This window comes from Lepisma saccharinum, chromosome 5, assembly GCF_977018435.1.
Source record: "Lepisma saccharinum chromosome 5, izLepSacc3.1, whole genome shotgun sequence".
In the NCBI taxonomy this organism is placed as follows: Eukaryota; Metazoa; Arthropoda; class Insecta; order Zygentoma; family Lepismatidae; genus Lepisma; species Lepisma saccharinum.
The window spans coordinates 88,711,691-88,728,482 of record NC_139233.1 but is presented as its reverse complement, the minus strand read 5'-3'; the positions used below and the strand labels follow the sequence as shown (position 1 = coordinate 88,728,482).

The window sequence follows — 16,792 nt, the reverse complement described above, 5'->3', positions numbered from 1 at the left end:
TTCACATGCATGCTCGGATCCGGAGAGATAGTTCTTAACTATGAATAATAGGAGTGTACAGTTATCAGAATCAAGCATATCTGGAAACTAGTAAGCTGCGTGAAAACTGACATACGTGTATTTCAGGATAACTATAATAGATATGAACAAGAAACTGTATTAGCCTTATCTGCGGATGTTTGAAAAGTCCTGTAGTAAATTCACAAATTCGTCGTTCCGGTTCAATATGAGTAATATGCATTGGCTGTAAATAGTTTTAATTGTATCAAAAATGCTAAAACTACACATTTTATTAACTACTCGATATTCATGTGCATTAGCACTGGCCTCCGTGATTGAGTGGTTAGCATATCCGGGAGTTCGAATCCCGGCATGGATGCTCTTTGTGAGTGTCCGTTCATCAGTTTCATCATATAATTCATCCTCAGGCGGAGCACAAAGCACGACGCCTTAGTTTGTAAGACACGTTTTTATTACGTTAAGAAAAGAAAGAACATCAAAATCATCTCACCTAGGATAATCCACCAACTGCAGAAAACACAAAAGAATGTCTTCCGCTGGTATGGTTCGGGGTGAAGGACTTGGTAATGAGGATTAATAACCAGACGGTGAACAATTAATACATTTAATATACACTGGACGTTATGTCCGAAGCATTCAAATACATTGAACCATGATATAACAAACATTACACAGAATATATCTGCTTATGATTTTTCTTCTTCTTGCCGTGAAGACTAAGCCTTGTAGCCATACCTAGACCGTATCATCCCTCCAGGTGTCCCATAAAAAAAAATCAGATATGCTGATGACCGTATCGATCTGTTGGGTGGCGAACCCTGGTAGACCTTCTCGGAGATGAGTGAGGTGTACTAGGACCTGGTCCTGGGTATCCGGCTCTGCCTGGGATAGGTTCTGGTACTGTTCCACCGGGGTTTGTTGAATTTCTATTTGGTATTGTAACGTTGAAGTCGTCGTCATCTGCAGTGTCACGTGAAACACGTCTCTTCAACCACCTGGGATGTACCACTCGTTTGATTCCATCTTCCAACATTATATCGTAGAGGATACTATCCCCAATTCGACGAATGACAACTCCTGGGATGTAATTTGGAGTACCATGCTTAGGTGATTGAACCCAAACTGCTGAGTTGATGGTGAAAGTACCATATCTCGATGAAGAATCGTTCTGAAATTTTGCTGACTTCCTCGGCTTGAACGGAGATTCACTCGACAGAGGCAGATTGTTTGGTTCCCACCAAAATCTTGGTTGGTATTTCAAGACCGAAAGTGCCGGCAGGCTTCCTTTTCCACCCAGTCGCGTGTTCCGAAGGATGAAAAGAAGGTTGGCGATCCCCATATCAAGTTCAAGCGTGCTGAGATTGGGTTTGTCAGTTATAAGCTTGACAAGAGCGGTTTTGACAGTACGAACGTATCGTTCGGCTAAGCCGTTGCTAGGACTGTGATAAGATGGTGAAGTAACATGTTTGATGCCATTCTTAAGGCAGAAGTTACGAAATTCGAGAGAAGTGAACGTTGGGCCGTTGTCGGATACGATAGTATTTGGTATCCCTAGCGTGGCGTAAGATTGCATAAGCCAGCGGATCGTTTCCTTTGTGTCCAATGTGTGTAGAGGCCATACTTCTGTCCACTTGCTGAAGGCGTCTGCTATCAGTAGGAACTTACGCCCTGCAAAGAAAAAATGGTCTATATGCCATCTCTCGTTCACATACGAAGCGAGAGGCCATGAAGAATCGGGTCCGTTTCGGACCTTAGGAGCGTTTGCTCGGCATGTATTGCAGCTCGCTACAAAATCCGTAATCTCTGCTGACATGCCTGGCCACCAAAATCTGGAAAGACACAACTCTTTCATACGAGTTGAACCAATGTGTCCATCGTGTAAAGCTCTAAGAACTTCATTCCGTTTAACTGTGGGAATGATAAGTCTACCCGACCACATGAGCGTTCCCTGCTCGTACGTTAGGTGAGCTCTTCTTTCGAAGAAAGGTGCGAGCTTCTTCCGTTCGGTAGACGTGTCGTGTTGATCTGGCCAACCATTTACTACACAGGAGACAACTAATGAGAGCAGTGGGTCTTCTGAAGTGGCGTTCTGTATTGAGTCTCGAGAAAGAGGAGCTACAGCGTCTTCAATGGACCCGAAATATGCATGAAGTTCTTCTTCTCCAGCTGGTATTGTGTCACGTGTTTGCGTAGGCAACCTGCTTAGCATGTCAGCTACTTCTACCTTGCTGGAATGAATTATATTATATTGGTATGAAGATAAAAGTAGAGCCCATCTCATCAATCTATTGGATGAATGTTTTGAAATGGCTCGATCCGGAGAAAATATAAACTTTACAGCACGTGCGTCTGTAACAATCTCGAACTTGGATCCGAGTAAAAATTTGTGAAATCGCTTGATACCGTGAACTATGGCTAGAGCTTCTCTCTCTACCTGGGAGTATCTGCGCTCCGTCTCACTGAAGGTGGTAGAAGAGCAGGCGATGGTCTGTAGACCGCTATCAACTCGATGACACAATTGTGCGCCACAGCCGAAAGGAGAGCCATCAGTGATAAGTACAACTGGCTTTGTTGGGTCGAAAGGCACAATAGGATTTATCTGTCGAAGTTCCGCCATGATGCTGTCGAACTCGTGTTGACAGTTATCGTCCCATTTCCAAGATACGTTTTTCTTGAGTAAAGAAAGTAAAAAGTGAAGTTTCGAAGCTAAGTTCGGTACAAACTTTCGATGAAAGTTGATCATCCCGATGAAGGAACGTAATTGTGATTTGTCTTGAGGTGGGGGAGAATTTAGGATGGCCTCCAAGTTCTTGTCTGACGGCCGTATACCAGCGACGTCAATCTTGTATCCTAGGTACTCGATAGATGAGGTTAGGAATTGGCTTTTGCTGGCGCTCGCTTTGACATTGTGTTTGGCCAGACGATTCAGGACATCACACGTGCGTGTGAAGCATTCTTGCAATGTTTCACCTCCGATGATGACGTCATCAAAGTAGAAAGAAACTCCGGGAATGTCATCTAGAATCTTCGCTAGGACCATTTGAAACAGATCTCCACTTATGTTTATGCCAAAAGGTAGTCTGTGAGGTTTATATAAGCCCCAAGGTGTGTTGACGACAGTGATGCGTTTGGCAGCTTCAGAAAGTTCCAACTGTCCGTAAGCCATTTGAAGGTCAATTACCGTAAAGTATTTACACCTGGCCAACTTAGAGAAAATATCCTCGACTCTAGCAATGGGAAACTTGACGTTTTCAGTCATTTTATTCACCGTTCCTGAGAAGTCAGTGCAGAGACGAAGTGAGCCATCTTTCTTGGTAACAACGACAAGTGGTGAGGCCCAATCAGAATATCCGACCGGTTCCCATAACCCTACTTTCACTAGATTTTGAATAGAATCCTGAACACGGTCTCGAATACCGTAAGGAACTTCGTAATGTCTACGAAATATTGGTGCAGAGTTGGATCTCAGTGGTATATCGACCAAATAAGGTGTAATTGGCTTGGACAAATCACCATCAAAGATTTTCTCGTATCTAGAAGAAATTTCTCGCCTTAGGTCGTCGGCACCAGCGTTAGTAATAGTACCTTGTACTGTGTTAGTTGAAAGAACACTGGCCGTAACTAATAATCGCCTCCAAGATGGTTGAATAATGTCCAACCATGTACGACCGATCAATGGATATAAAAGTTTCTCCTGACAGAGAAAGACAGGTAAAGTATAATCCCTATTGTCTAAGTATAGTTTGACGGATGTTTGTGCTGTAACATGAACATATCCTTCGTTTACACCTCGTAATCGTAGGCTAGAATTACATTTAACATAGTGTGGAAACAACTGATCAAAATACTTCTCGTTGAAAAGAGTAACAGCAGACCCAGTATCTACTTCACATTTAACAATACACTTATTGATTTGGAGATTTATTATGAAGCTATCCGAACTGATTTGGTGCTCCAAAATGTGTTGAGTAGAAGTAATCAGTGTGGAACGATGACTGAGCGCACAAGTGTTGAGATGGTTGAAGCTGAACGTAGACAACTCATCGGGTGTTGTGCTCCGTGAGGTTGAACTGGACGTTCTATTCACGGCTCTCTTTTTGCTTCTTTCTGCATCGTATATTCCAATGGCCTTGTCGTTTGCAGTAGCTACAGATTGCGTTTCTTGCCGGACATAGACCTTGTGGGTGATTCTTTGTGCAGTTGCCGCACTGTGAGTGAGGATTTTGCTTGGTAGCAGTTGTGTTCTGAGGTTGATTGTAGCTCTTCTGCCTCGTTTCGCCCGAGCGTGAACTCTTTGAAGCGCCTGTGTGGCGATCTGGATTCATCCGCGTCAAATTTCTTGAGCTGGTGGCAAAAGTCACAGAATCTGCATTGTACTTATTCGAGAATAATTTAACTTCTCGTTCTAATAACTCACAATGCAAAGCAATTTCTTGACATTTAGCAAAGGAAAGATCACTTTCAGATAATAATCTTTTTCGAGTACTGTCAGATTGTACACCAACAAGAAATTGTTCAACAAGTGCCTCATCTAAATACTGCTCATACGCACATTTGGCTGCTTGTTGTTTGATTCTCACTACGAATTGAGTAACTGATTCTCCTTGAGATTGGATACAATTTCGAAACTTGAACCTCTCTGTAAACTTGTTGGTTTTGGGCCTGAAGTGCTGAACCATTTTGTCGTGAATGACAGCATATGTTAGATTACATGGCATTTCAGGAGCCGTAATATTGCGAAGTACTTGGAAAGCCTTAGGACCTATGACTGCTAAGAGAACTGCTGCTTTTCTTTCATTTGCCACATTCTGGGCAAGACAGAGTTGATCAAAACGCATGAAATAACTCTCGATATCTTCATTTTCTTCAGCAAATTCGCTGAATGTAATGTTGAGAGCCATGTTATCGAAACTTCAAATTACATTAACTGATAGAAATCACTGGCATGTATGAAAGTTACGATGTGTAACTGAAACTTGCATGTAGAAAATTAGCAAACTTAAACGTTACATGTAAGACCGTCTTGTTGATTTGCTACAGAAATCTTACTTGTTATAATCCCGTGCCGATAAAGTCATCCTGACGATACGATTAGAATCCTTCAAATTTTCTATCCTCTGTCCACAGCGCCAAATTGATATGGTTCGGGGTGAAGGACTTGGTAATGAGGATTAATAACCAGACGGTAAACAATTAATACATTTAATATACACTGGACGTTATGTCCGAAGCATTCAAATACATTGAACCATGATATAACAAACATTACACAGAATATATCTGCTTATGATTTTTCTTCTTCTTGCCGTGAAGACTAAGCCTTGTAGCCATACCTAGACCGTATCATCCGCCTGTTCTGCACATGTGTCGCAACAGGGTGAATAGCTATGCACTACTACAAAAGATCGTCATTATTTCCCTAGTTTACAGCACCATACAGGAGAGATATCCTGCTACTCGATGTTATAAACTATTCCATATATGTTGGTCATAGGCGTGCGCACGGGCGGAGGAAGGGGGGGGATTGCCCCCTAATCACGGACGTTCACAGATTTTTCCACAAAGGGACAAGAAAGGTATTTTTTTCATGGGGCATATTACCCCGATACTAGTGCTGGTGCTGTCCCCTCTAAAAACATGACTTGAATTTGAAATTATCGCATTCCTGCGTCCCCATTACATAATAATTAATGTAAATTACTATGACGGAAATATAATTATACCTGTGAAATATATACTTTTAGTTTGACCGTTTTCGAGGTGTAGTAATCCTTGTCCCCCTTCCAGACGTTCCATGCCCCTATAGTATTATACTTTCACCTAGAAATTTAGTGGAGACAATATTGTCGCTGTTATTAAACAATATTATACTCTAAAAGGAAATGGCGCAACCACAAGAGGACAGGGGGGCATTGCCTTATGCCTTTTTCCAACCTTGGACGGAAATCAATTATAGGGGGGGGGCATACATTGAAGTAAAAAAAAAAGCAAGACTAGCAGAATCTATACTAGTAGCAGGACAAAAGGATACTCAAGACGGAATTAGTTTTCACGTCCATCTTGCATTATTTCTTCCAGACGGTCAGGATCACTTGCAGGGGGTTACAGAGGGACAATTGTCCCCTCGACTTTAAATTTTATACAAATAAAAATACATTTCGTAAAATTTTCTTTCTCGCTTCGCTCGCGGTACCTGCTTTTCTTGCAGTCTTGTCAACTTCCGAGCCGTAGCTAGGAAGTAGCGGGAGTTGGCCCTTGGCGCCGAACAATCTGATTGAGAAAAATTGTAAAAGAGAATGCCATGCCGTCCCATGAAATTTTTTGCGTCGTATTAAATCAATACTGTTTTCAACTTTCAAAAATTTGGATCGAAAAATTTGCTTGCTCGCTTCGCTCGCAGTTTCTTTTCTCCAATACATTGTAAATTACTAGAGAGAAAGTAAGAACAAATAAGTAATTCAGACAGTTGCTGCTATAACAGTTTGGTTTGGAGGAAAACGAGCGCTCACATTTCAGAGACAATCTATATAATTTTTGCTGTTGGTTTGTTAAGGGGCGGATGAATAGATTACGTAATGTATTTAAATAATATGTTAATACCTAGGTATATATATATATGAATGGCTTATTGCAGAAAGGGACCTGAGTCACATTTTTGAGGTATCGGAGTTAATTTTTTCATCTCCACTGTGTCTAGCAGCATACTGCAGGGGGGTGCATTGAGGGTTGCAAAATTAACTATTCATTATGTTGAATATTTGAGCCAACAACGGCACATTTCTTTCTTACACTATTAATATTATACGATTTTTCATTGTTTTTCTCAGAATTGTGCAAAAGTGACTCAGGTCCCTTTCTGCAATAAGCCATTCATATATATATATATATATAATATAAACGCGCACGCGCGAACACACACATGTATATATATATATATATCACATCAATGCAAAAAACTAAAAGAGTGAGATAAAATGAGGTTTTTCTTTCCCGATCTGACTGAATTTTCAAGGCTTTTGCCCCCCCCCCCCTTATGTGAGAGTCTGCGCACGCCTATGATGTTGGTACCTTCTTCTAATAATAAAAACAAATTAAAATAACTGTAATATTAAATTAAGAATTAAAATATTAATTAATATTGTTATTACATGAATGGGAAAAAGACGGCATATGAATAGGAATATAACCGCTCATATTCATTATCTAGCTCATGAATAGTTCAGATCGCTTCAATTTGTATAAAAACAACTGCCCTGGCAAGGTGATTGTGAAACAGATAAAGAATTGAATATTTATTGAATAACGAAAAAGGATGTTAGATCCATTTGACGAAATGAAAAGCTCTTAATTTAATATTTAATAATATTACTTAAGTAGTGGTGTGCATAAATCTTATTTGATACAGTCATCCAAAGTTGTTTGACCCCAATGTAATCCTTCCCTTAGAATATGTTTGACGGAAATAAACGTCTCTCGATTATACGACAGATGCTAAACAAAACAAACATATTTACATTATTTAATTTTAGTACTTCGTAAGTCTCTCCTGGAAGATTCGGACTCCCTGGATACCCCGCCTCCCCTAAATAGTCCTTGGCTCTCAGTTGTATTGCGATGTTCGTCAATGTGTGTTTTTCTTCTTTCAGACACTCGGAAAAAATTTTGTCTTGTAACAGGAAACCTGTTATGGTCAGAATCTTGAGCGGGGGGAGAGTAGCGGACAGGGAACCTTAGCCTTATGGTCTGCTTCTATCGACAGCAACCCCTCCCTCCAGCAAAGTCTCAATGCAATGGATTTGCCTTCGAAGGGGGAAATGGAATCAATATTGGCAAGACTAGGAAGAATAAATGACATCTGTCCGCTGCTTTTTTCGAGCGACGCTGATACGGGCTCTTAAGCTGTAGGTCCAGTCCCGATTAGCCTTACTGTGCATAAAGTGGACTTAAAACACCAACTCAATCAATCAATCAATCAATGAATACCACTCAGAAATGTCAGAAGACTGTTTTTAAACATAAATGCCTACATTATCTGGCCAAGGAACAAGAAACGGCATTTTATGGCAAATCATTAGCCTATTTTTGCATAAAATTTAAAACAAATCTCCGGGATCAGCCCACAAATTTCCTAAAACTGTGCCAAAAACTAGTGGATGCACGAGGACAACATTTCAAACATCCCCCGTGACAATTAACGTGCTTATTTTGAATGTACTTAACTATAATTCTGAGAACTTGAAGTCATTTCTAAGCTAGTGGTTTCCATTGTGGAGATATCACATGCAATTTGACGGGAGTTGACATCCGGGTGGCCACCAAGCATGCTGCCATCAGTTGCACAAAGGGGAAAGAAGGACCCTGTATAAAATGCCGCAAAATTTGAAGTTGTTGGAGTTTTGTTCTTGTTTCATTTGCGTGCCTGCATTGGTATTTTATTTCTATTATATCAAATTGATATATAAAAAAATATGTACAATAAATTAGAATTGCTGCAGGAAACCAGGTTAGATCTTCAGAATACACCACTGATTCAAACCTTAGATCACCCACCCAAGAATAAAACATGGGTCTCTCATCTAGTGGCCTCCCTTCTCCCCCCCCCCCCCTCCTTCCAAAATGAAACAACACCAAGTTCTGGCTGGCACAGAGCAGAGCACTTGTTATCTCCAATGCTCCCTTTAGTGGGTGGAAACACTCACATGATGGTTCCCAAAGTCTTCCAGCAGATGGCAGGACACTGTATGGGGGAGCAGTACCAGGATGTTCCCTATTTGCCAGCATATAAGATACACATTTTTAAAATTTAAAAATAGGTCTGGAAAACAGGGTCTTACTGTATAAACCGATACCAGTTTCTTATAAACCTAATTTCTGAAAATTTTACTCTGCTCTGAGTTAGATTATTTCTTTCTTGCTTCCTTGCTGTGTGGGATGAGGAAGATCAAAATTAAAATGTATTCTTTCCTTCTTACATTAGATATGTTATTTGCAGTGATCAGAATGCTGCATTTTAAAAGTAGCTTCGCTACAGCTACGGCTACTCTTCCAAAATGTAGCTTTGCTACAGCTACAACTACATTTACCAAAAAGTAGCTTTGCTACAGCTACAACTACATTTACCAAAAAGTAGCTTTGCTACAGCTACAACTACATTTACCAAAAAGTAGCTCGCTACGCTACTGCTACTTCACTAATTTTTCGCTAATTCTGCATAAAAAAAACTTATATATGCAAAAGAAACCTTAATATGATAGTTGTACTTACTCGAAAATAGATTGTTATCTATTATCATAATTCTCATCATTTGATAATTTTGATAGCAGTGTTACTTCAGTTACTTAGTTTTACTATAGTGCTCGAGAATAACGTACTGTATCTATGTAACTGGCATATCAATTCAATTTTGGTACATGAGTATTGCAATTAGGGATTTACCAGCATTAATGATTACAACTACACAAAAATAAAATTTTGTATGCTTATTTATTTTTCTTGAGAATAAATACATTTTTTTTAATAGACTGATATGAAGTTTATGTGCATCAATTTTAAAAACTACATCATAGAAACATGACCCCTGAGCAATCTTGGTTTATGTCCGCTCAATTTAGGGTAAGAAACGAGCCATCCAAAGTTGCAAGGCCAGTAGGGCACCATGTAGATATGCCGTGGCCGTTTTGTCATTGTTCCTCGAGGGTCCATTTTACTATGCCTATGGACAGACAACGCGTGGAGCAGTTTTACCATCTGTGCAGACTAACTAACTAACTAATTAACGCCCTAGCCTTCTTAAACCCGAAGGTTCATGGCTGCAGCAACACAGGCCTTCCATCTTTCCCTATCTTGAGCAAGTTCTATATACTCTTTTCCATCCCTACCGATTTCCCTTAGGTCCATCTCAACGTTGTCCCTCCATCTTCGTCTTGACCTTCCCACAGGTCTCTTACCATCAGGTTTCCCAACAAGAATCCTGTAAACTCCTCTTTCCTCTCCCATTCGTGCCACATAGCCTGCCCACCTAAGTCTTCTTGATTTAATTATTCTAATAATATCTGGACATGAATACAAATTATGTAGTTCTAAATTATGTAACCTTCTCCACTCACCTGTCTCCTCATCCCTTTTAGGTCCAGATATTTTCCTAAGGATCTTATTTTCAAATACTCTCAATTTATGTTCCTCTTTAATTGTAAGGGACCAAGTTTCACACCCATATAATACTACAGGCAAAATTACTGTTTTGTATATTTTAACTTTTAGTTTCTTAGATATTAAACGAGAAGACAAAAGTTTATGAAGAGAGAAGTAACATGCATTTCCTGAATTAAGCCTACTTTTTATTTCCTCTTTAATATAATTTTCATTTGTTAATATTACTCCTAAGTATTTGAATTTGGAAACTGGTTGAAACGAGTTGTTATCAATAATTAGATTTTGATTATTACCTAACACTTGGTTTCGGCCTGTAAGCATATATTTAGTTTTCTCTTTGTTTACTTCCAAACCTATCTCTCTAGCAGTTTTGAAAAATATTTTAGCATTATTCTTAATTGTATTCACATCATCCCCCAGTAAGTCTACATCATCTGCATATGCTAACAACTGAGTCACACCATTTAATTTTAGTCCTTCTTTAGTTTCTTTTACCTTCCTAACAGCATATTCTAAGGCAAAATTAAAGAGCAATGGAGATAATGCATCTCCTTGTTTTAACCCATCATGAATTGTAAATTTGTCAGACATATTAATACCCACACAAATTTTACTTTCTATTTCACTGGTGCATATTTGTATCATACTAACAAGCTTCTTAGGTATTCCAAACTCTACTAATATATTATATAATTTATCTCTTTTGACCGAATCATATGCTTTTTTGAAATCAATGAATAGCTGATGGACATTTTGATTATATCCCCACTTTTTTTCAAGTGTCTGTCTGATGTGAAAAATTTGATCTGTAGTTGATCTGTTACATTTAAATCTACATTGATAATCACCTATAATTTCATTAGCATATAGGGTTAGTCTTGTTAAAAGAATGTTAGATAATATTTTATATGTTGTTGAGAGTAGAGAAATTCCATGGTAATTATTGCAGTTCATTTTATCACCTTTTTTAAACACGGGAACAATTATGGATTCTTTCCACTGTTGAGGGATTTCTTCTTTATTCCATATTAAACAAATTAATTTATGAATTTGACATATTAATGAATTTTCACCATACTTAATTAACTCAGCTGGTATTAAATCAATGCCAGGTGCTTTGTTATTCTTTAGCCTTTTAATAGCATCCTTAACTTCAGTCAAGTTAGGTTCTGGAACTAAAGGTTCTGCTGTGTGGACTTAATTTACTTCTGATTTATCTCCTACATGGACATTTAAAAGTTCATTAAAGTAGTTCTTCCATCTATTTAATTAATTTTTTTGCTATTTCAATTAACTTACCCTTCAAAAATGAAGCTAGAGCCTTGCTGATTTCTGGAGAGGTGCCAACTTCTGAATAAAATTTTCCACCAGTCCTAAAACAAAGAAAGAAGTTTCAATATTGTTTTCTTATTAGTCCCTGAAAACAAACACTAAGATTTTTCAGGTTGCAGAAAAGTTTATGTAATCCATGTGGGAGAGAGGGAAGGAAATATTACATTATCTTTTCTAATATAAAAAGATTATGTGAGTCAACACTTATACATGTTTTTGTTTGGATACAGCATTATCAAAATGGCAGATCGGAAACTGCTAAATTCTGAAAATCAAGTGGATGTAATTCCATTTAAAAAAAAAAAGGAAATTTTTATGAAGCACTTTGAACAAGTACATACTTCAGGTCAAGAAAAATGCAGAAAAGCGGAGGGAGGGAACAGAAAAAAATATTTTGTGAAACATGTCTTATATACATTCTCTTTTCAAAGAACACATTCAGATATCATTAAGCTTTAAAATCACTCAGAGAGAGCCGGGGCAGGAAAGCACCCCCGAGGATTTGGTGGTGATTTACCCCTGTCCTTCCCCTCGTGTCCTGCAAGAAACTAAGAAAGCCTTAATAATAATTAATAATGATGTTAGAGTTGCTTGCTAGATGGCAGTGAGGTCTGCCATGTGAAGTACGGGTTATATGCATGATGCAATAGGACTGACTGAACTCAAGTGACTTCATGTGTGTGTGTGTGAGCGAGCACGATGTGACCACAAGTGGCGGTACTTCGTCGTCGTATAACCTGGGGCTTTGTGTATAATATCAGTTATTATAATACATGTTTGTGTTCATGAGCTTTTCTTGTATGTACGCATTGCTTGCATTGTAGAATTATATTCCTGAAACGTCACAACGAAAATCTGTTTTCTTATGCTTGTAATAACTGTAAACTACACGAATATAATGTGTTCATGAGTTATGAGAGACGTCATTCTTTCACCCAACACGAAATCAACACACTCCTGGACTTGGGAAAGTTACGCCAAGTGTCTTAATGGTGTAACGCCGCTTCATGGTTCTCCGGGCCAGATTTGAACAGTACGTGCCACATGTAGTGAATTGACTCAAACCAGCAGCTTTTTGTACATTCTATTCCATGCCGGGTGTGTTCTAACTCTTGTGTCTGGACTAGAATTAGTGTTGTGAACAATGGAGCAGGTACTTTCGTGTAAACGTGTTCTAAAACGCGAAGTTACGCACGTTGAAAACAAGATTGCGTCAGATGACCTCTCACAAGAGTGTGTTACCGTGTACATCAACAAAACCGTACCATTAACAGAGGACACTCAGAAACTTTTACGTGATCTGTCGTCCGAGCGTAGTGATGAGCAATTTGCGGAGTTTGATGAAGAAATCAGCTCAATTCAAGACAGATTAGAGCAAATGTTGGCAACATTGTGTCATGCTCAAAAGCAGCAGGGCGTGGCAATGGCTGCCAGTGCATCATCAGTTAAAGCCAGTAGTGAGGTAAGACTGCCCAAATTAGACTTGCCTGTGTTCACGGGAAACTTACAGCAGTAGCCGTCGTTTCGTGATTTGTTCGTTCCGTCTGTACATAATAATAACTCTTTGTCCCCTGCACAGAAACTTCAATATTTGAAGTCTAGTATACGTGGTGAACCTGCATTGTTGCTGCAATCTATTAAGATTACAGACACAAATCTCAAAGAAGCTTGGGAAATTTTGAACAATAGATATCAGCAAAGGCACGTTCTTGTGAATGATACGATCAAGTGACTCGTGTCGCAACCTTGTATCCAGACAAATCAGCTGTTGCCTTGTGGACGTAACAACTGAGTGTGTTCGTATACTCAGAGTTCTAGAAGTTCCAGTTCAACATTGGGATGCCACTTTGGTTTTCCATACCGTGGAGAAGTTCGACAGTGTGTCGCGGCAGCAGTGGGAGCTTAGTGTGTCAGCCGATCAACTTCCCGACGTTTGAGTAGCTACTAGAGCGAGAGGTTTGTCAGTGTCTTCCAGAAACCCCAAACAACAAGGATACTCAGTGAAACAACCCTTTAGTGATTCCAGTGCCAAAAAAAATGAGAGTTCTTTTCATGTGTCAGTGTGTTGCCCTAAATGTCACCAGGAGTCCCACCCGCTGTATAAATGTAATCAATATAATAGCCTATCAGAGCCTGAGAGAGAAGCATTTGTGAAAAGTAGTGCCTTGTGCTATAATTGCCTTAGTTCTTTTCATAGAGTGAGGAAATGCAGCGCTAGTTTGTGCCATACTTGTTATAAGAGACACCATACTTCCCTTCATCGTGAAGTGACCACCTCCCCCCAAAGGAAGTTTGGCAACTTCGCATCAGATTGTGACGTCACATTTCGCTTCCGATCACGGGAAATCGAGCACTGAAGTGTTACCTCCGACAGCAATTGCAAACATAAAGAATAAAGATAACCAGTGTCAGCCTTCTCGTACATTATTGGATAGTTGTAGTGAGGTTTCGTTTATTAGTACAAATGCAGTGCAAATGTTAGGGATGAAAAGAAAAAACGTGTTTGTGTCAGTAACAGGCATTTCTTCTGTTAACGTTTGGAAGTCACATTCAGCTGTTGATATAACTATTACTATAACTGCCACATGTGACTATTCAAAACACCAGGAGCTGGAGTCACGTACGCGGACTTGATCTTGCTGACCCCACATTTCATACAAGGGGAAACATTGACCTCCTTTTCGGGTGTGATATATATGCATCGCTGCTAATGAGAGGAAAACGAGAAGGCAAGGAAGGAGAACCGATTGCCATTCAAACTTGCTTAGGTTGGGTTATTTGCGGAGGAGTAAAGCAACAAACTCCAAAACATTTATTCACCTCTCTTCATGTCATTTGAAGAAAATAATGTAAACCAGTCATTAAGAAAATTCTTTGAGATTGAAGAATTGCCGCAGAGAGAGCTTATAACACAAGAAGAGTGCTTATGTGAAGAGCATTTTGAAACTACACATCGTCACAAAACAGATGGACGTTACGACGTAAATTTGCCATTTCAGAGCAATTTGGAAGAATTAGGGTACTCTAAAGAGAAAGCAAGTAAGTGTTTGTTATCACAAGAGCAAAGATTACAGAAAGATCCAGTAAATCAACAACAATACCAAGCATTTATGCAAGAATATCAAACCTTGCAAAACATGACACCAGTGGTGGGAGATGAGGCCCCCAAGGTACCCCCCCCCCACATCTTATTATATTCCACATTATTGTGTAACAAATAAAAGCAGCACTTTGACTAAATTAAGAGTAGTTTTTCATGTGTCTTGCTAGACAAGTAGTGGACTTTCCTTGAATGATGTGCTTCTGAATGGTGAAAAACAACAATTAAGACTGTGCAAGCAGTGAAATCTCAACTTCGGCTTTACTTGATCATCCATTATGGTGGACTGGCCCCCCATTCTTAAGAAATTCAGTGTTGCCAGTTGAACAGTCTTACACATGTGATACCGATGAAGTGACTTCAGAGCAGAGACAGTCATTTGTAACCATGGTGAGGAGAGTAGAAAATACATTATTTGAGAATTACTCGTTGCTGAGTAAATTGCAGCGGGTTGCAGCATGGTGTAGGAACTTTGCATTCAACGCCAAGCACAGGGACGAGAAGCTTCGTGGCTCCTTGAGCGCATCAGAGCTGTGGTTAGCATTACTTGCATTAGTAAAACTAGGACAGGGTGGCTACAAACAAGCAGAAATGAAATTCCCTGACTTTTCCAGGTATTCCAGGACAAAATTTGCATTTTTCCCTGACAATTACAAACTAAACTAAATCGATGTTTTTGCAAAATGGAAGTAATAAACTCATACAGATCCACGTATGGTTTTGTTAAGTACCAATATTATCTTCTATGAAATTGACTTAATTTCTCTATTCTGTATCATTTGAATTCAAACTGCAAAATAGTGAATTTGGAAATTATTACAATTCACAAGCTAGGGAAAGATTACAGAATTTTGTCATATGCAGTAAGTTAAAATACTTGATTATTTTTAAAGTTACGACTAAATGAGATTAGAGTGAACAGTGATTGACTAAGAAATACATTTTGTAATTTATCAGTCTCCTTATACATTCTTGGTATTATATGTTAATATTTCCACTGAGGTTTGGAACCCTCTGCTTGCAAGAACCATGAGTGCGGACTCATTTTTCAATGCATAAAGATACTTCTCTCTTCTCTGTAAAGCAAACAACTTAACTCTTGCATTAAGTGAAACAATTGAATCGAACAAAATAAAGTGTCATATTTCCTTACATTATCAATGGGATTTCTGCTTCAGTACAGTATATCCAAGTGAAGTACTGTGAAACTGACAACATGCAGTTATACCATTAATGCTGACGAAAAGGGTATGTAGGTATTATAAATTTAACGCAAGGGATTTATAGAATTGCATTGCATAGGTACCTGATTTAGCTAGCCACACATTAAAACAGGAACACTCTAATAATAAAAGCTTCTGAAAGTTCATATACGAGGGGCATCCTGAAAAAAGCACTAGTGGTTGGAGAACGACATACGCACATTCAGGCAGGAAGAAGTGACATGTAGCTGTAATCTGGTACAATTGCAATGCAGCCGTTTTAGGACAGTTCTAGGTTAAAGATTGCAACTCTCATACAGTCTCCCACCGACTGTGATGTAGCCTATATTGCATGCTCAGAATTTGGCACAGAGCCACCAGCGATCGTGTGAGGTGTGCAGACTGGACGTCGTGAGTGATAGTATGGTCAGACGATGGTGCAGACATTTCACGGAAAGCCAATCGAATGTACACAACCCCATACAGCTGAGTACACATGGGCCCTTTGCATCACTTCAGGTGAGAGATCTTAGACCACTCCCTGTACAGCCCTGGCCTTGAATGTACCGACTTTCATCTCTTTGTTTAACTGAAGAGGTTTCTGGCAGGGCAAGGATTTGGCAGCTACACTGCGGTAGATAGTTCCAGCCTTTGCTGTCAGACACATATACCATGGGCATACAAAATTTAGTGCCATGCTACGACAAATGCCAGAACAACAGTGTTGATTATGCCGAAAATTAGGTTAGGACTCACTGTTACTAATGCAATAAATTACAACTGATATTCTTGTTTTATTTATGCCTAATCGGTAGGGACCTTGATATTTTATTTTTTTTTTCAAATTGGTGTATTTTCTTATTTTTTTATTTTTTACTATACGGTGTTATTTTTCAAAAATTCACATTTTCATTTTAGCTCATTTTCTGGCAAATATCTGAAATTATACCTTCATGGTGTTTTTTAACTACTGTTTCAAATTGTA

General features: G+C 39.1%; 1 protein-coding gene across 4 annotated transcripts in view; it reads right to left on the bottom strand.

Annotated features, from left to right (window-relative positions):
- Positions 1–16,792, bottom strand: part of LOC145987935 (uncharacterized) — a 132,869-nt gene that overhangs the window by 99,280 nt on the left and 16,797 nt on the right. For all 4 annotated transcript variants that reach the window (XM_083122761.1, XM_083122759.1, XM_083122760.1 and 1 more), the window contains exon 3: positions 11,473–11,546. In XM_083122761.1, the coding sequence (XP_082978887.1) occupies positions 11,473–11,546 (74 nt within the window). The remainder of the gene's footprint in view (positions 1–11,472; positions 11,547–16,792) is intronic.